This window comes from Venustampulla echinocandica (assembly GCF_003357145.1).
Source record: "Venustampulla echinocandica strain BP 5553 chromosome Unknown scaffold_1, whole genome shotgun sequence".
Taxonomy (NCBI): domain Eukaryota; kingdom Fungi; phylum Ascomycota; class Leotiomycetes; order Helotiales; family Pleuroascaceae; genus Venustampulla; species Venustampulla echinocandica.
Window position 1 is genome coordinate 2,399,500 of NW_022474206.1, and position 18,396 is coordinate 2,417,895.

General features: G+C 50.2%; 7 protein-coding genes across 7 annotated transcripts; 3 read left to right on the forward strand and 4 right to left on the reverse strand.

Moving 5' to 3' along the window:
• Positions 1 to 1,623: 1,623 nt before the first annotated feature.
• BP5553_03314 (Uncharacterized protein) lies at positions 1,624 to 2,754 on the reverse strand (the record flags this gene model as incomplete). Its single annotated transcript, XM_032011937.1, has 2 exons — positions 1,624 to 2,397; positions 2,497 to 2,754. The coding sequence occupies 2 exons, from the start codon at positions 2,752 to 2,754 to the stop codon at positions 1,624 to 1,626; spliced, it is 1,032 nt and encodes a 343-aa protein (XP_031871630.1).
• Positions 2,755 to 3,135: 381 nt separating this feature from the next.
• BP5553_03315 (40S ribosomal protein S24) lies at positions 3,136 to 3,713 on the forward strand (the record flags this gene model as incomplete). The annotated part of the gene is made up of 3 exons (XM_032011938.1): positions 3,136 to 3,218; positions 3,309 to 3,556; positions 3,631 to 3,713. 3 exons carry the CDS (start codon positions 3,136 to 3,138, stop codon positions 3,711 to 3,713), a joined length of 414 nt encoding a protein of 137 aa, XP_031871631.1.
• Positions 3,714 to 5,028: 1,315 nt separating this feature from the next.
• BP5553_03316 (uncharacterized protein) lies at positions 5,029 to 6,533 on the reverse strand (the record flags this gene model as incomplete). Its single annotated transcript, XM_032011939.1, has 3 exons — positions 5,029 to 6,123; positions 6,175 to 6,247; positions 6,343 to 6,533. The coding sequence occupies 3 exons, from the start codon at positions 6,531 to 6,533 to the stop codon at positions 5,029 to 5,031; spliced, it is 1,359 nt and encodes a 452-aa protein (XP_031871632.1).
• Positions 6,534 to 9,953: 3,420 nt separating this feature from the next.
• On the forward strand, positions 9,954 to 11,445 carry BP5553_03317 (Uncharacterized protein; the record flags this gene model as incomplete). Its single annotated transcript, XM_032011940.1, has 3 exons — positions 9,954 to 10,033; positions 10,108 to 10,808; positions 10,859 to 11,445. The coding sequence occupies 3 exons, from the start codon at positions 9,954 to 9,956 to the stop codon at positions 11,443 to 11,445; spliced, it is 1,368 nt and encodes a 455-aa protein (XP_031871633.1).
• A 783-nt stretch (positions 11,446 to 12,228) lies between these two features.
• Positions 12,229 to 13,083, reverse strand: BP5553_03318 (Uncharacterized protein; the record flags this gene model as incomplete). The annotated part of the gene is made up of 2 exons (XM_032011941.1): positions 12,229 to 12,707; positions 12,771 to 13,083. The coding sequence occupies 2 exons, from the start codon at positions 13,081 to 13,083 to the stop codon at positions 12,229 to 12,231; spliced, it is 792 nt and encodes a 263-aa protein (XP_031871634.1).
• Positions 13,084 to 13,421: 338 nt separating this feature from the next.
• BP5553_03319 (uncharacterized protein) lies at positions 13,422 to 15,370 on the forward strand (the record flags this gene model as incomplete). Its single annotated transcript, XM_032011942.1, has 4 exons — positions 13,422 to 13,448; positions 13,499 to 13,550; positions 13,601 to 15,196; positions 15,285 to 15,370. 4 exons carry the CDS (start codon positions 13,422 to 13,424, stop codon positions 15,368 to 15,370), a joined length of 1,761 nt encoding a protein of 586 aa, XP_031871635.1.
• Positions 15,371 to 15,506: 136 nt separating this feature from the next.
• Positions 15,507 to 17,045, reverse strand: BP5553_03320 (MFS transporter-like protein; the record flags this gene model as incomplete). The annotated part of the gene is made up of 1 exon (XM_032011943.1): positions 15,507 to 17,045. One exon carries the CDS (start codon positions 17,043 to 17,045, stop codon positions 15,507 to 15,509), a length of 1,539 nt encoding a protein of 512 aa, XP_031871636.1.
• Between the last annotated feature and the right edge of the window lie 1,351 nt (positions 17,046 to 18,396).

The following is an 18,396-nucleotide window of genomic DNA, read 5'->3' on the forward strand; positions in this document are numbered from 1 at the left end:
CCTCAAACCACGACTTCTTTCTCCCTCCTGCTGCTATCTACCCTCCCGATGTCGCCGGATGAGGTTATCTTAATTTAGAAATATGTGTGGCTCGCATGTTTTCTCGCCGTGTTTCATATCTGCGTGGGGAGGCTTTAGCTGATTCGGTCTTGCTGCACAGCTCCATTATGACTCAAAGATAATTATGTTTCGTGTTCGGATGTTCTCTCTTTATCTCATGATCCGCAAGCATCCATATCGAGAGCTGTTTCTCGAGTATTAGTTGCGGGTGTAGGAGTGAACGCAAGGCACGGGCTAGGCTCATCCCTTTCCTTAGGGATGAGAACCGTCCTTTCTTTCGTATTAGCCTCTAGTAGGGTCTTCCATCCCTCCTGTTCTTTGGTTTTGCTGTTCAATTTCTTTGTTCCGGTCTTTCCTGTTTTCCACTTCTTCTCCACCCTCCATTTCCTATAAGAAAGAAAGCAAGTGCGATAGACATAGTCTGACATACACATTCATCACTCGATAATAGCACTGTCACCGTCACCAATCACAATCCTGCACGTGCATTGCATTGCGCATCAGATCACGCTCTTCGCCAATTTCCATCAGACGCCGCCGGACAAGGCAATTTACCATCTCTCCTTATTCTCCTCGAGGACCGTGGGACTTAAGTGAACGAACGAGTACAATGAAATTCTCCCGAATTTCCCTCTTATTCGTATTTGTAGTCCTATCTGCCGCTTGGCCAAACACCCCGCGTACATCCTTATCAGCACCCCTACTCGTCTCTGCTCTATCGCCAGATTCTGCCTCTCCTACCTTCCCTCCGCCCATACCAATCGCACCCTCGACCCAAGCATTGTCAACATCAATAGCGTCAATATCTACTCATTCATTTCCGTCACCAACGAGCCCTTCCATACTATTAGCTTTATCAACGGAAGTCTCGCTAGAAGATCCACCGATAATCACCCCCGCACCGCCAACACTTGTTGCCGGAAAGGCAGGCGAAGCGATTCAGGTGAAATGGCACCTCACGACGTACTATACGTGTATTACGAGGGGTGGAAATGAAAACTGCGGGTGGCATGAACCCGTCTTGCCCGGGGGCGATGAGATTGCTGGAGCGAGGGGTATGAGCGTGGTTTGGAATTTTCGGCGGATGGGCTTCATGGCGGGAGCTGTAGGGATCGTTATGGGAGGAGGGCTGTGGTGAGTTTCCGGGGTCGTTAGGAGGAAATCGGGGCAGTGGGAGGAAGGGAAACGAAGCCAAGTGAATTGTGGAATTGGGAGAGAAGGGCAAATTTAATCATGAGGTGGTGGATAGTCGATGAGATGCTGGCCTGCGAGGTGTATCAAAAAAGCATGATAGCCATTCATTGGGTTCGGATTGGAGTTTCTGGGGCTTTGGGATTGAGTGCGGGTTAAGGCTAAGGCTTGCTTCTGAGCTGAGGTACGAATGAGTGGACATAGAGGGGTATAATTTATGGCCGAAATGAGATTGCTCTTCTTACATAGGTACTTATCGGGATGCTGGGAATTCCGGCTTGCTTACTTGCAAACAATATAACCAAAGAAATCAGTAGATTGAGGTAATAAATAAACCATTCATGAGACTCCCATCAACAGTTCTGAGCTTTCTCAACGTTTCATAATATGACACAATTTAATAGGCACCTGATCTGAATAAAATGGGCCTTGCTGCAACGCTGGCTCCATAATCTCAAATCCTAACTCCTCAATAATATACCCATTATTCCTGCACTTTTCTACAAACGACTCGAACGTTTTCGGGTTTCTGACAATAGCAGAAATAATGATCTTCACATCGGGAAACAGCTCAGAAAGGTCCATAATAGTAGCCACCAAGGCAGGAATTCCGCTTTCATAATACGCTAAGTCCGCTCCGAGAACTAAATCGATTTTGCGTCCCCTGTTCCACTCAGCCTGCTCGGCGCCCACAAGAGCCTGACCCCACTTGAGATCCCTCGCTGAAATAGCTGTTTCTCGCAAGCCGTTGAGGTAGATATTCGTCTCGAGGCTCTCGACTACATCTTCCGAACCATCTGTTGCGAGGACATAAGAGGCGTGGAGATGCTTCGCGCAGAGGATAGAGAGCCACCCCGTCCCCGCGCCTAGTTCCAGGATGGATTTCCCTTCCACGAGGCCCTTTGTATTGCAAAGGTAGTTGCCTAGATGGAGGGCCGCATCCCAGGTTCGGAGACCGGTGGTGCCTGAGCCGGCAATGATGCTCTGCGATTCTAAGAGGGTGATGGTGGGAGTGCTCTCAGCGAAGTTAGAGAGATAAGAGAGAGTGTATGTCACGTGTGCCTTCTGTTGCGCGGATGTAGCTTCTGAGGGCAGAGAAGATGCAAGAAGAGACGCGAGGTAGTTTACGAGATCATCAGAAACGCCCTGAAGGTTGGAAGAGAGTCAGAATGTAAAAATAACAAATTGGCCATCCGTCCGTTACCGAGCAAACGCATGGCTGAAAATCAGAGGGAAGGGGCATACTTCGTCTTCCCAATTTTGGATAGATTGCTCTATTCTTTTGACGAGCTCTTTCAATACTCTGGCTTGGTATCTTCGGGGCGGCGGATGCTGGACGGCTATGGCGCCCTCGTTGGCAAGCCTGGCACACAAGGCTTGCTGGAAGGCATCATCTCGAAGGTATTGGGCAGCCGGGTAATCAAGGTCGGTTTGGACCTGTAGATATTGGCGGCAGAATCGATCGAGACTTTGCCCGGCACCGCTTGGTAGTTGTTTTTCCATCCCTACTGACGCTCATCAAGGAGGTCATGTTGTGATGGGTGTATGAAGGAAGCAGTGTCTGGACCTGGTAAGGGTGAGCGTGAGCGTGAGCGTGAGTGTGAATGAATGAAGGACGAGACAAAGATACCAAGTACGAGTACCTATCCGAAGGTAGATAGGTTACCTAATGATGCTTGAGCCTAAGGCAGAAGCTTATGTAACCAGGCACCACTGCACTCCGACTTTCAGGGCTTTCGCCCTCTCTCGCTTATCCATCCTGGTCTAGCGCGTTCTCGATAGCGACGAGTTCGAAATTTCGCACATCTCCTCGAGAACCCGACAGCGACTTTCGACCTCGACCTCCATCGACACTTCAAGATTCCCGGATCGATCACCGCAAACATGGCGGACCGTGAGCAACCTGTTACCTTGCGAACGCGCAAGTTCATTCGCAATCCTCTCCTCGGCCGCAAGCAGATGGTCGTGTAAGTTCTGCCCAGTCCAGAAGCCCCTCGAATGCGGCGCGACATGCTGTCTTGGTTGGCAGTTGGAATGGAAGTCTAATGAGATGGCAGTGATATCCTCCACCCAAACCGTGCGAACATCTCCAAGGATGACCTCCGGGGCAAGCTCGCCGAAATGTACAAGGCCAGCAGGGACCAGGTCAACGTTTTCGGTCTCCAGACGCAGTTCGGTGGTGGAAAGACAACTGGTTTCGCCCTGGTCTACGACTCGCCCGAGGCCTTGAAGAAGTTTGAGCCACACTACAGACTGGTTCGTGTTGGGATGGCAACGAAGATTGAGAAGGCGAGCAGACAGCAACGTATGTTCATTACTAGTTTCTCGTTTGATGATGTAGGCACCGTAGGGGTAATGTTACTGACTGATGGATTGTAGGCAAGCAACGCAAGAACAGACAAAAAACTCTACGAGGTACGGCGAAGGTCAAGGGTGCCAAGAAGAAGAAGAACGACGATTAGATACTGCGTCTTCTCTTGTGCATGGGAGATGGAGGCAATTGGTGTTGCGGGATGGGCCTGTCTTTGTATGTTTCTGCGCATTTGCCCTCCATAGGTTTGCAGAGGGTTTACATTGGAGCATGATGGCACGATTGCGATGAAACCTTTCGCCGATACACTACAATACAGCTGTCTACTTTCACACCTCCGAATTCGATTTGCTTGGATATTGGGTGACTTTTCGACAAGAATGCAATGACGGATGGAGCTCGAGACTATTCCTTCGTCAACCCGAGGATTCGGTGGATAGCCTGGGGCCCTATAGGCTATTCCATCTACCATTTGGGGAAAGGCTTCAACGCATCCAACACGGCAGGCGCTATTGCAATTGGTCTCTGGGAGGAATCTTCTATCCTTTTGAAAGTAGAGCTACGAAGTCCTCATCCACCAGCCTATATCACCATTTCCCGCTCTTTCCATACGCTCCCCATTCAGTTCCATATCACCCAATCCCCATTCCTCTTGTCTCGTCTCATCCTTTCTCCTGGATCAAGATGGTTCGCTACGCGCTTATTCCCTTCCTGCCTGTTTTCCCGAGTGCAGCAAACAAAGCACCCCAAATAGAAGTGCGGTATCGAATGGAGCAAATATCTCTTAGTTATAATATTAGATTCTCCCGTCCACCATACGGCTAATAACAGACAGTTCATAGCCAAACCCAGCCTTCCAGCCAGCATTCGAGATTGGATGTACCCTGCGTATACTCTAGCTCCCCCTCCATAAACAGATTAAAGCCTTCTTCCCACTCTTAAGAACGATACTCATCCACCTACCCAGCCCACCCCATCCACCAACCAAATAGCCGTCGAATATTAATTAGGCCCGTTCGAATCCACGCTCAACTTCAACGACCAAAAGACAAAGATATTAAGTTATTATCTCATAGACATGAACACAGGAGCATTCACAACGAGATATTGCATGGTTCGTACAATACAGGCCCTGTTCTCATTTTCCTCCCACCAAAACATGCGATGGAACGCCAGCCTTTCCACAATCCTTCTTTTTTGAACAAACACAAGCAACACTACCCCGGTTATTGTTGCTGTCTCTGATCCGTAAACCCCGTTCTGATTTTTCGAGTAAGTAAAGACTGAAATGCCAAGCTAGGTAAACGATGGCGTATCCCACGCGGGATCCAGAATTCGAACAAATGATACCAGTAGCCAAGGAAACAAAAAGAAATATATCTTTCAACTTTAGTCAAGACATCTCTCTACCTGAGATAAATGTAGGATTTTCTTGAGCTCAAAGCATGCGTAAAAGCATCTTGCACTCATGTGGCGGAAATACTAGGTGAGACGCGACGAGGGGGAACAGGGAGAGACGAGGTAGAAGTAGCAGCGGGCGGAGCGGGATAGCTTGGTTGGTGGTGGTAGGGGATGTACGCATGTCCGTTTGCCAAGTTGTTATTTGATAGTGTCTGCAAGGGCCTATCGGATGTGGTATTATTCTGGCTGCTCACTGAACCTCTCTTGTCACTGCTGCTCGGGCCGTAGGACAACTCCGAAGATTCGCTGGCTTGGAAAAGACCCTCGTTATTTGCGGTGAACAGGTCGTTTTGCTGTTGCGGGGTGCTTTGAGAGCTATACGCCGGTTGAGAGGCGAGAGATTCGGGGCTCGTGCTTGAATAGGGGAGGTACGACGCCGAGCTCGAGCTGTTGTCGACGATAGCACTGCTGTTTATGTTCTTGGCGGTGTTCAAGTTGCTGGTGTTAATCAACCCCTCGTAGGGTTGATAGCCTGCTTGGGATGCTGCCGGGAGACCATTTGCACCTCGGAGGTATGAGTTCATATGCGTAGGGCGGTTCGAGGCTGGGATTGGAAGCACTCGATCCGTTCCGCTGACGGGGGTAGGTAGAGAGCTGTTTACGGCTTGCCCGCAGATAGACGAATTCCTAGCTTCCGGGCTGATGGTTGGCCGAACTGGGTAGCCGTTGTTATGGTACGAGACTTGTCCATGATTATAAGCTGCTTCCTGTTCTAGGTAGACCGGACTGACGGGACCACTCCTAGACACCAGTGGAGGGGCAGCCCATCCTCTGCTTGAAGTTGATGGAAAACTAGACGATAAGAGTTGGTCAGAACCCAAGAGGGAGAAAGAACCACCCTGAAGCCCATAATCTACGTTTTCATCCGCGAATTCGCTGTATGGTGGGACCCCGTAGTATCTAGTTGGCGGGTATTGATACGAGGATATGGGGTTGTTTCGTGAATAGAACCCATCCGCGGACGCTGGGGCTGGCGGCATATAACTGGCGGTCGCTCCGTAAGGCACGATGCGACACTGAAGCCGGGGAGGTGCAGACGGAGGCTCGAAGCCATTGAAGTCAAAGGGGTCGTTCTTCATTTGTGCCTCGGTTGACGACACCTACGTTGGAGTCAATAAAGGTATCGCGGATGGGCATAACTAGCCACTTACTCTTAAGAACTGACAGCTGTCAACACCAGCGCCCTTACAGTTCGAGCATGGAAGACCAGTGCCGAGGTCACCACTGCAACGAATTTTGCGCTTTCGACATCGCCCACACTAGTAGAGCTACTTGTTAGAAAATACCGTCTTGGGGAGTTCGAACGCTATGTGGCTTACTGCAACGGGAATTCTGCTTCTCGGTCGAGAGTTGTTATCCGACTCTGGGGGGCGATTGCCGCACCGAGTATCATGAGATGATATCGAACGGTCGCGAGCTCCTGCATTATATGGACCTGCCGACAAGTCTCTGTCGTGGCTAAGGGGATAACCACGCCCCCGACTGCACCGGCGAAGAGATGGCTCGTCATCCTCAAAATAGGTTGTCACCATCTGTTCCGAGTTATCGTCAGATACCGCAGTTATCTAGGGCGACGAGAGACGATGTAGCATTTCTTAAGCTTACCTTTGGAAGTTGTTGTTTGAAGTGGTATAAGAAATTAACTGGAAGGAAGATGTGGGCAAGAGATATTATGTGCTATGCCAAACGAATGTATGTCTTTGGGAGTGCTGGAAGCCATGAACTAATCTAGTTCAACAAGAGGAGAGCATCGGCCGATCGCTCGGTCAGGAGGCGGGGCCAGCACTGTTATAGCCGCGTGTCACCTCTGTCATGTTTGCGGGCGAGCACTGAACTTCCTTGTGCAAAAATGTGCATATATTCTAATAACTGATATGTGATCAGGTCGCTAGCGGTAGGCCTCAACCGTCTCTCAAGCATTAGATGAGTAGACTGTTGATGATGCATTCAGTGAAGCCATATCCACCGTCTTCCTGTATGTCGGGAGGCTGCAGCAAGTCCTATACCCTTCGCATGGTTTGTACTATCAGGACGGCTGATCTGCGTAGCCATCGGTAGATGTGGGCAAACAGAGGGGTGGTTTTACACGCCGGATTGGTCCCGATAAGATACACCAGCACTTGAGTATCTTAGGTATCTGAGACTGGCGGATGCCTTTCCCTGCCTATGGATTTCCGAGAGTTATATGAAACCACGTCACAGTCGACAAAGGGCTTTTGGTTTGGAGTTGGCAAGGGCTTGCATGCAGGACTAGGACTACGTAGTTGCTTGACTGCTAGCATTGAAGGAGGCCGCCATGGACTGAAGTCATCTGCCACAAACCGTACTCGTACTTGCTGCCACCTCGAGTGGTGAACTTGAGAGTCACCTCCCTTACGACCGGAGAATTGGCCAGCAGGCCTTACTTCTTCTGGGCAGAGATACAGCGCGCTGCGTGATATGACAGGAAACAGAGCAAACAAACCTAAGAGGCTCCGCTGCCTTTTAACGGCGTCCGTACTACGGATCAGCAAACGTTTGTCCGTCATAGTTGGGGCCACCTAGGGAGAGACACTGCCACAGCCACAGCCTTGCTTATGGAAGATAACAGGTCATGGAATCTCCCTCATCGCAGATGCAACGATATCTCAATGCATGCAGTACCGGGCTCCCCACGCAGACCAACAGGGGAAACCCCTACCCAAGATTCAGATTCCTATACAAGCCAAACGCTCTCTCATTTTATGAATGTAAGTTCCAGGTCTAGGACGCTTGGCCGCCTTTTGGAGCCTAACTAAGGACTGTAAAATCAAGCCGCCCGTTGAAGAGACACCCCGCAATCACCATCAAGCAAACCTTCCCTGGGGTTTTCCCAACTGGACAGGCTTACCATTTCCTGGCCTTGTTTGCTAGGGTCCACCGTTCGCGAAGCTAACCCAGCCACGTATGCAACAAATTTTGTTCAATTCAGAGTCGACCATATTTGTGAAATGCTGTAGAACAGTCCTGTGCAGTGTGGCTGGATCATCTGGGCAGAACACGAGAATCCCTTGGAGGGGAGTGCTTTGTGATAACCAGATCCAATAAGTTGCTAAGATTCTGTCCGCGAAGACGTGCGTTTGATATGGTTACAGAGATTCGTAAGTGACCGACCGAGTACAACCACGCCGAGGACTGCCTGGTTCCAAAGACCCTTCTGGAGCCTGGGGTACTATGACGGGGTGGGTACGCAAAGCTGCGCTGGACAAATGCGGAGGAAATACGAGGCCAGGGGAATTTGACTTCTGATCTGGGGAAACGGACCTCCCCCAACCTTCAAAGTTTGTCACACAACTGGGTACTGGCGGAGCGTCGCTGCATTGCATATGCTTCAAGGACAGGGTCCTGTGGAGAGGGACAGAGCATCCTTTTGTCGGCATGCCGAGAATACAGATCTGATATCGGGATCTGAAAAGCGGCAACAGTAATGTGCAGGAATCCGAGTTCAAGGGAAACGGCAGGAAGCTTCAGGGTCTTGCCCACGGCTCGGCTTCTGGAAATCAACCAAGCTATACCAAAGAGCTTCGAACCAACATGACCTGACAGATTGTAAGGTAGGGAACTAAAGCCCTAGGGAGGCTGATGCTGTCACAGGTAGGACGTGGGACAGTTGGTTCTAGCTCGCCTGGTTCTGGTCATACAACGATTCACGGCCGATTCTCGGCCACATCCAAAGGCGCTAATAATCCTTGGGGAGTCCTGTATGATCTTGATATCATGCCGATAATCCGTATCAAAAAGCTCTTCCAATTGAATGGATCGGCGTATGAATCCGCGGGTTGGTGTGCATATGCGCGCAAGATGGCGCCGCCGGATTGTCTTCCCCGCCCCCAGGAAGTCTAATTTTGTGACGGGCCTTCAAAGGCTTCAACTGCCCTCTATAGATTTTGGCAGTTTCTCTGGGCACGTGGCGGAGGGTTGTTGAGATTCTTCGGAAAGCCGCATCGGTGACAAAGGAGGCAATGCTTGTCAAAGCTCTTCGTCCTCGTTCTGAGTTCTGCAGCCTCCCGCGAAATAGGGGGTGTCTGGGAGGTTCTCCTCCAGTGCCTGGGTGCAATGTCTTCCATAAACACGGACTCGTTTTTCAGCTTGGGATGAATGCGGGCGTAACACTGACGCAAAGGCCACATAGGACGTTGTTTCGAAGTGCAACCAGGTCATTACTGACTGGTGTCTGGATCACATACCCATGCCGAGCAATCTAGACCCGCGAGGATGGGATTTGAAGCCCGACAATGAATACAGCAGATCGAGATGGTGTTGCGCGGCACAAGATGTGGAAGGGAGACTGGGAAGAGTCCGAGAGGAGACCGGTGAGAAAAGATTCAGGAACCCGGACGCCTCGCATACGGTTCCGTTTCCAATTAGCAGGCCAGGAGGCTCAAATAGGGCACCAAGGCGTCGATATGAGCGGGAGATCCCCCCAAGGATTTGAATCGATGGGTCTAAAGGGTTACACGCCCATTCCTAGGGCCATTGACTGGCGATGTGGGTAGTCGATGGGCATACATCTAGGGCAATGGCAGACAACGTGGTGTTGATGGGGATCCCTTGCTGTAGCTGATATGGGCGCGAATACCATAGTAATATAGACTTTTCCAATACAACTTGGAAAGGAGACCGCTATGTATAGAGGATGTACCTTATATTATAGAGTAAAAGTACGTTTGTTTTGTACCGGTTACTAGGTAAGGTACGTGATGGAAATTTGACACGTGACTACGCTTAAATCCGCAATCTGCGTTGCTCTTGGCGCGTTTAACGCGATTTTGGCATCCAAGCAACATCATCAGCCTTGTGACAAGAGCCCACATTGAAAAAGAAACGTGATACCCCTCGAAAGTTTTATCTTATTATCTTTTGGGATAGATGCGGACCCGGAAGGCACTCTAGGTGCTTTCCCGTAACAACCATGAGCGTCCTCCTCGAAACCTCAGCTGGCGACATCGTCATCGATCTTTTAGTCGATTATGCGCCGAAGTTATGCGAAAAGTGAGTACACATTTACACCCTCTCCTTTTTACATAACTGAGCACATAGATACTAAGACTTCTACGATGATCTAGCTTCCTGAAGCTGTGCAAAATCAAATACTACAACTTCTCCCCGGTATATAATGTGCAAAAGAACTTCTCCTTCCAAACAGGCGATCCCACTGGGCCGGACTCGAAAGATAGCGATGGGGGAAGTTCGATATGGGGCGTCATCAATGGGCCTCCGGGTGGACTATTTACCGCCAAACTACATCCTAAGTTGAAGCATGCCGAGAGGGGGACAGTCAGTATGGCTACAGCGCCGTCCGCTCGGGATCCAGATGAGCGTGTTGCCGGCAGCCAATTTATCATTACGTTGGGCGATGATTTGGATTACTTGGATGGTAAGGCGGCCATTTTTGGTAAGGTGGTGGAGGGTTTCGATGCACTTGAGAAGATCAATGAAGCGTTCTGCGATGACAAGGGCCGTCCCATGGTCGACATACGGATTAAGCACACGGTTATACTGGATGATCCCTACGATGATCCTCCTGGCTTGGTGGAGCCACCAGAAAGCCCCCTGCCAACGAAAGCACAGCTAGCTACGGTGCGAATTGCGGAGGATGAGAATATGGATGACGAGGGGGACGTGGAAGCGGTTGAGAAGCAGCGGCGAGAGCGTGAGGCTAGAGCACAAGCCTTAACGTTGGAAATGGTTGGGGACCTCCCATTTGCAGAAGTCAAGCCGCCTGAGAATGTTCTGTTCGTATGCAAGCTTAACCCCGTCACAACTGGTACGATAACCATGTTTCCTACGGGCGGATCACGTATCTAACATTATCAGATGAGGATCTCGAGTTAATTTTTAGTCGTTTTGGCAAAATCCTATCCTGCGAGGTCATTCGGGACAAACGTACTGGTGATAGCTTGCAGTATGCGTTCATTGAATACGAAGAACAGGCATCCTGCGAGCAAGCTTATTTCAAAATGCAGGGTGTCCTAATAGATGATCACCGGATACATGTGGATTTCTCTCAATCGGTTTCCAAGCTATCAGATACGTGGCGTACCTCCACGAACTCCAAGCGGAGGCAAGGAGGAGGCGGATTTGGTGGGGTTAGCGGGTTGGAGAAGAAGAGGCAGTACAAAGCGGCTGATTATAGCAGCGGAAGCCGGAAGGGCAGATATGGAATGGTATATGATGAGGAGGAGTTGCGGAAGAGGCATAATAAAGAGGGCAAGTATGATTCAGAGAGGGAGAAAAGCAGAAGTCGCAGTCCCGCAAGTCACAGCACCCAAAGGGATAGAAGACGCTATGAGTCGAGAGATGATCGGGGGGGAAGAGATAACAGACGGGATAGAGATCTCTATGACGATCCTGGGAGAGATCGAAGGCGGGGTCGAGGTGATGATGGTTACAAATGCCGTTGACCTTCGGCGTAAGTCGTTGTGTCTTGTGCGACTTTTCGCTGGAATTTATAGGATAGGCGGTGCTATGAGAAGGGTATGTACAGGATATGTACAAGGCTATTCAAGAATGCACAGCAGATCGATGCGAATACAACCCACCGGGCTAAAAAATTGATATGCTTATCTTTCGCAATGCCAGTTATATGCATATCTGGAACCAGGCGCCTGCATCAAATTCCAACATGTTTCCTCATACCCCCTGCTCAGTTCGCCTTTACCTGTAATGCATACTGTATGCTTCTACTGCCCTCCCCCCACAATGTCTACCGCCCATGGCGCTGATAATGGCAAAAATTATATCAATCACTTATCCGCTAGTCAGTACAAAGGGAATTAGTTGATTAGGTTATCTGTCTCGACTACTCTCCTAGATATTCCACCTCGTCGAGTCTAGGAGCCTCTCTTGTCTTCTGCAACATGCCGAGACATCCCATCTCGGTCTTCCTGCCGTCGATACCTGTGTGTTCCTACTTCGTCTCGGCACTTCGGTGTGGTATGTTACCTGGATATATATATATGTAGTGTCCACCGAACAGACTTGAGCAAGTTCGCGATGAGTCTCACGAACAAGCAGTCGATGTGCTCTCATGGTACCCAATACCGCACAAAGGAATATTTCCAGATTAATGTATAACTTAAGCTGCGGAGTAACTGTGTACTGATCGCTTCCCATCTAGCTGCAATCGAGCAACTCCCTAAGATTTACCCCAACGCCAGTGGTGAATCATTAACCCGAGACTCGGCTCAACTTTGGCCAGAGCCAGTATGAAATGCCGTTTCACTGACTAGGACCTCATTCAACTGCACGATAGTCCTCTCATAGACCCTTGCAACATCCATATCATGCTTGTCCTCCTCATCAGTCCAAGCACCACTGGCATCACCACCACTGCCGGCATCAGTAGTATCGACGCCACTTTCTTCTGGAAACCCCATTCCCGGTGGCTGGGGGTTGCTCATGACTTCGACAACTAGAACCCTTGTGGACTCAACCAAGCTCTTGCACCTGATCATATCGGTCTTGCTCATCCCGGCTTTCTTGCCAGCCTGAACCCACGGTAAAGGGTCTCCTGTTACACTGTCTGCTCCTTTCAATAAGCTGCTAAAACTATGATCTAGCTTTCGTAGTAGCTTGAACGTTGCTGAAGGCGCAGGCGGAAATGCTGTGAGATATGTAGTAACCATTAAAGCAACATTCAGGAGATATGGAACTTGTAAACTAGCTGCACGAAAACCGTATAATTATCAATATGATACTGGGGAGTGGGGTACAAGGGGACGCATACGTGTACCCGAAAGCCACAAAATATCAATGACTTCACCCAAATCTTTAGCAGCATCACTCATGCTCTCGTATCCATGCACCTCCTCGCCTTCAAGCGGTTCTTGGAACTTCTTGGTATACCGTCTTGATATGTGAAGTAACCTGCCTTCGACATATCGCCGCGCCGCATCTTCTTTCGCTGAGCCGGGGCGTAGAGGGTGAGCCCGTGGTTGAGGGAGGTTCGATGACGTTGAGCTGATTGAGGCATTGCTAGGGGAGGGAGAGGGAAGAGAAGTACGGAGGAAACCTCCTGATGCATTTGGCGCCTCATCCATAATTAAATATCATTCTTTCGTAAGCTTATTTACAGTTGTACCTTTGTGAGTTTGATGATCGAAACATCAATAGCAAATGCAATGATGGATTCGGCTTGCGACGGCAGAAATAAACCAGTCACGTGTGATAAGTCCACTGAACTTCAATTGCATCTACGGAGTAGGTATCTACCTACCTTAGGTATTTAGGAAAGTTTCGAGCCAAACACGTCGCCAACTTTCCGAATCGCTATAATAACGAACTTTGCCTCAACCAAGGCGACAACCTTCGCATTTATTTCTAGCAAGACGCGTCAAAGTTCGCCTGAACCGAGACCCTGATGCGAAGGTGAGCAGCCATGACAAGCATCGATGATCTATTCAAGGTATTCCGAGTCCTAGATGTTTGCCGGCTCTGTTCTAACACTTCTTGCAGAAACCCGCATTACCAAGCAACAAACGGAAATTAGAAGCAGCTCCCGATCCGAGTTCGTGCGCTCCCCGACCCTCCAATTGCACTAGTTCTGACCGTTCTTAGATGAAATCTACAAATCCGCAAAACTAGCCCCCAACGGACACGCCAAAAGCAATGGACGGACGGCAGCGGTTGAATATGCAGACGACGACATAGAAGCTGGCCCATCTATGCCGCCCGACGATGAAGACTACGAACCAGATATTCCAGACGACGACGAAGGGCGGTTTTTCGGTGGCGGAGTAACACAAGAAGAGAGTGAGGTACTGGATTACTTGGGTGGCCAAGAACCTGCGGAAATAATACCGGAGAAGATTGACTCGGCATGGCTACGGAAACTGGCCCTCAATTTCGAGAAAAGGATTACGAAGAATGCGGAGCTGAGAGCAAAGTTTGAGGATGAGCCGCAGAGATTTATGGGTAGTGAGGCAGATTTAGACGCGGATATCAAGGCCTTGAGCATTTTATCCGAGCATCCTGAACTTTATGAGGAGTTTGCGAAGTTAGGTTGTGTGGCAAGCTTGGTGGGCTTGCTAGCACACGAAAATACGGATATTGCAATTGGTGCCGTGGAGATCATTAGTGAGTTAACGGATGAAGACGTGGAGGCCGAGCAAGAACAGTGGGATGCGATTGTGGATGCGATGGTCGAAGCTGACCTGCTTGATCTGCTTGTTTCGAATTTTGCCCGCTTCAATGAGGACAACGAGTCCGACAGAAGTGGTGTCTATCATGCTCTAGGTGTGCTGGAAAATCTTGCATCACGAGTTTCGTTGGCGGAGAAGATTGGCCAAGATACCACGGTCCTAAAAGGGCTATTGGATCGAATACGGAAGAAAGAATCGGCAGTCAGTCAAAACAAGCAATACGCAGCGGAAGTTCTCGCCATCCTCCTACAATCTTCCCAAGTTAACCGAACGAAGCTGTGTGGCCTCGATGGAGTAGACATCCTGCTCGAATTGCTCGCGCCTTACCGAAAAAGAGATCCCATAAAAGGGACCGAAGAAGAGGAATTTGTGGAAAATATTTTCGACTCGTTAACCTGCGTTGTGGATGAACCCGAAGGCAAGCAAAAATTCGTTGAGGCAGAAGGCGTCGAGCTGTGCTTAATAATGAGTCGTGAAGGCAAGATGAGCAAATCTCGCGCCCTGCGACTCTTAGACCATGCATTAGGCGGTCAAGGGGGCGCGGAAGTGTGTGAGAGGTTGGTTGATGCTGCAGGGCTTAAAGTTGTGTTTGGAATGTTTATGAAGAAGCAAGACGGACAAACTACGGAACATCTCCTGGGAATATTCTCTTCTTTACTCCGTTCTTTGCCTGCGAATTCGGCGAGCCGCATTCGCACCCTCGCCAAGTTCGTTGAGAAGGACTACCAGAAGCTGACAAATTTGGTAAAGTTGAGGCGAGACTATGCTGCGAGGGTAGGCGTCGTCGATGAGGAAATCAGAAATGAGCAAACAAAAGTTAGTGCCGAGGAGCGTGAGGAAATGGCGGACGAATGGCTGTCCAAACGACTGGATGCAGGCTTGTTCTGCTTACAGACCGTTGATGTTATTTTAGCCTGGTTGGTTGCTGAGGATGATGGAGCCGCAAAACGGATCAGTTTACTACTGGCGGAGAGAGATGAGACTCTAACAGTGCTAAAGAAGACTATCCAAGGTACGTTGTTTACTCTTCTTTCTCCCTATTCCCGTCTCATTCGCAGCGTCGATGATGCCTTTCACGGCTGGTACTGATATACTTGTAGAGCAATTGGACACCATCCAAGGAGACTCAGAGGAAGAAACTGTGACGAAAGATATGCTTAGCACGCTAGCACAGTTCTTGACATAATCAGTGATGATCTGTTATCAATATACTATCTTCTCGAGTGTAGAGTGAAGTGTCTATGTCGATAGAAGTGACGATATTCTGTCCTATCGTATATTACGCTCATACTCCGGCCTTGATATGGCAGCGTCTATTAGTTTTAAACCTTGTCTCCAATCTCTTCTCTACTCTGGGCGAGAATAGCGGTTTTACCGGCCGCCCTCTCTGCCCCGCTCCTTGCGTTCCTTTCGGTTATCAAGCCACCCGTCCAAATCATGCAAGGCACTGCTCCAGCAAAACTAAACAAGCCTAAAGACCAAGACATAGTCCCCCATCCTGCCGCGTTTTCTACGTATCCTGCCCACATAGGTCCAATAAGTGACCCCGCGGCAAACGCAGCTATAAACAGTCCGTAAGCCTGTGCGTAAGCCCCAGTACTCCCAAATCGTCCAGGGCGCTCCCTCTCCTTCGCCTCAACGACATAGGCAATCTCTGCCATGAGAGGCGGCATCACCAACGTAAGGCTAACACCGATCAAAGTCAATAAGGCGCAAAGGAGGACTTTTTGACGTATACTGTTGTACGTGACAAGTCTGAGCAGCACCCACATAGGGATGGCGAAAATGAAGCCGCCAACCGTGAACCAGCGCGGGCCGTACTCATCAGATAGCCAGCCCACGATCGGGCTGGCAAAGGCTGGCACCGTAATAGCGAGGAACATCAGGCCTGCCCCAACAGAGTTCCAACCGAAGACCCGTTGGACAAAGAGGGGTATTACGCTGTCGAAGGCCGTCATAAGCGACGATAGAACGATACAGCCCCAGAGGGCGGTTAAGAGGCGGCGGGAGGCGAGAAGCGTCAACATCGGGGGTATCTTGGAACGGCCGGGAGGAGGCGGTGCGGGTGTTGCTTCGTAGGCAGCGGCAGCGAGGTGTGGTTCCACCTGTGTCTCTTGAGGCAAAGTCAACTCGAGAGATCTGTTTCCGTCGACGGGGACCGGTCCTTCGCTCCCGGTCGAGACCACTTCGGACTCTGCTTCTGTTTCATTGACATCCCATTGGCATGCGATCTTCTTTTCGATCAAAACCAGACGAAGCACAATATCGACGAGAATCAAGGCGAAGGCCATGTAGTATACCGGGTAGTATCCTGCTTTGTCGTACACGATTCCGCCTAGCAACGGTGCCAGAAGTAAACCGACGCTCATACTCAAGCTCACATATCCCAGGATCTGCCCGATCTCCCTCTGTCCCACGGTATCCACGAGCAACGCGGTCCCTACGGTCCACACCACCGCGGCCGCGAGCCCTTGCAGCAATCGTCCCACGACCAGCAGCGCAATGGTCCGCGCAAGACACAGCATCACAGTTGAACCAGCTAATGCCACCAGCCCGATTAGCAACGGGAGTCGCCGGCTCGACGACCGATCTGCATACCACCCTGCCAGAGGGCTCCCCACAAGCAGCCCGGCGCCGTAGACCGCGAGGAGCACCGAAACCCATCTTTGGACGTCGGACTGCGGGACCCCCGCGCGCGCGGAGAGCGCAAACGGAATGACAGGGACGATGATACCGTACAGGAAGATATCTGTAAACACGGCCACGCAAATAGTGGTAAGGATGAATGTTTTTGAGGAGCGAACGGAGAGGAGATAAGGCGAGGGGTTGCGGGAGCCGACCCTTCGAAGGGTCGGTGCCATAGGAAGTGCGAAGCACGAAGTACGAAGCAAGGTAAGGTAGTTCTAATTCCCTGGTGTGCCTGGTGTCACCGAAGCGGGGGAGGACGAGAGGGACAAGAGGGGCCACAGACCGAGTACATATCAAAATAGGAAATGAATCGAAGGTTCCATGTTTGTTGCTATATACTTCGCACTGATCGTTTGATATAAAATGTTTTCTGTAGTAGAAGATAAAATCTCAATGGAGCCATGCCCTAAGGCGGTTAGGCAGTCCCTTTCCACCACTAGCACACTGTTCTCGTCTCGTTTCTGCTCGATTAATAAAACGTCCCAACTTCCGCATCCGATCATCTGTCAACCCAAAGAATATCCTCATGAATTGTGCCAGTGAAGTGTATATATGCCGAATCCCACTGCCACGGACGTCCGTCACCACTTCTCTGTGCGAACGATCGTTCGTCCCCTCGAGAATACTTCAACACCCAGCTAATGTTGATGCTCGGCGTCTGTTCTTACTCGTTCTTCCCCATATCTCCGTGTCTCCAGCCCTCCCTGACGACATGGCTCCATGATGCCAGCCGTTGTATTCTCTGTTTGTTGCGACAATAGGAAATACCATACCAGGACCCGTTACCGTGTTGCAGAAGACCGCCTGGGGCTGCCAACAGAGACACAACACCAGTACGTTGCCCACCAATGTGGCCGGGGGGCGATGTCGATGGATTCTACTGTTTCTTCCTTCTTCATTTCATGCCATGCGTATCGCGATTGATCTAGCCCATTCAGCAGGCCAATATCTGGGGAGCTCGAGGGCGTTTCAAAATCCCTATGGCATTTTGCATCATCCGCTCTTGTTTCTCCTTCACTTTTCGATTTATCTTGTCAAGCCTTGGTACCTGACATTTGAGTGGACAAATGAACTTAGCGGAATGCCCGCTCTGACGACTGGATACGAAGGGACTCCGGTTTCTTATTATCATTCCAGGTTTATCTAATATGCGGCTCTTCATGCTCCTGAGACTCCTGAAACTCCTGAGACTCTTGACAGGCTGCATTCATACAGTACCAGGCAACCGCAACTATCAGCACCCCCCTCGCAAGCCATGTTTCAACCGAATAGGGCAAGACTTAGGCGTCGAGTGCCTCCGTATGCCATGCACGCCACATGTCCGCCTTACTTGAGCCGCATCTGGCCGGGGTCTATTTGATCGCAGATGGCTAGAGTGAGGTAGGGTGGCAGCTGGGGTCAAGTTTTACGAAGGATTGTTCATCCCTGGGTACGTCGCCAGAGCCGCAAGACCACACATAACCAGTAACTTCGTACTCTCGACCCGAAGAATGACCCGGGATTTGAACTGAACTGGGCTGGGCT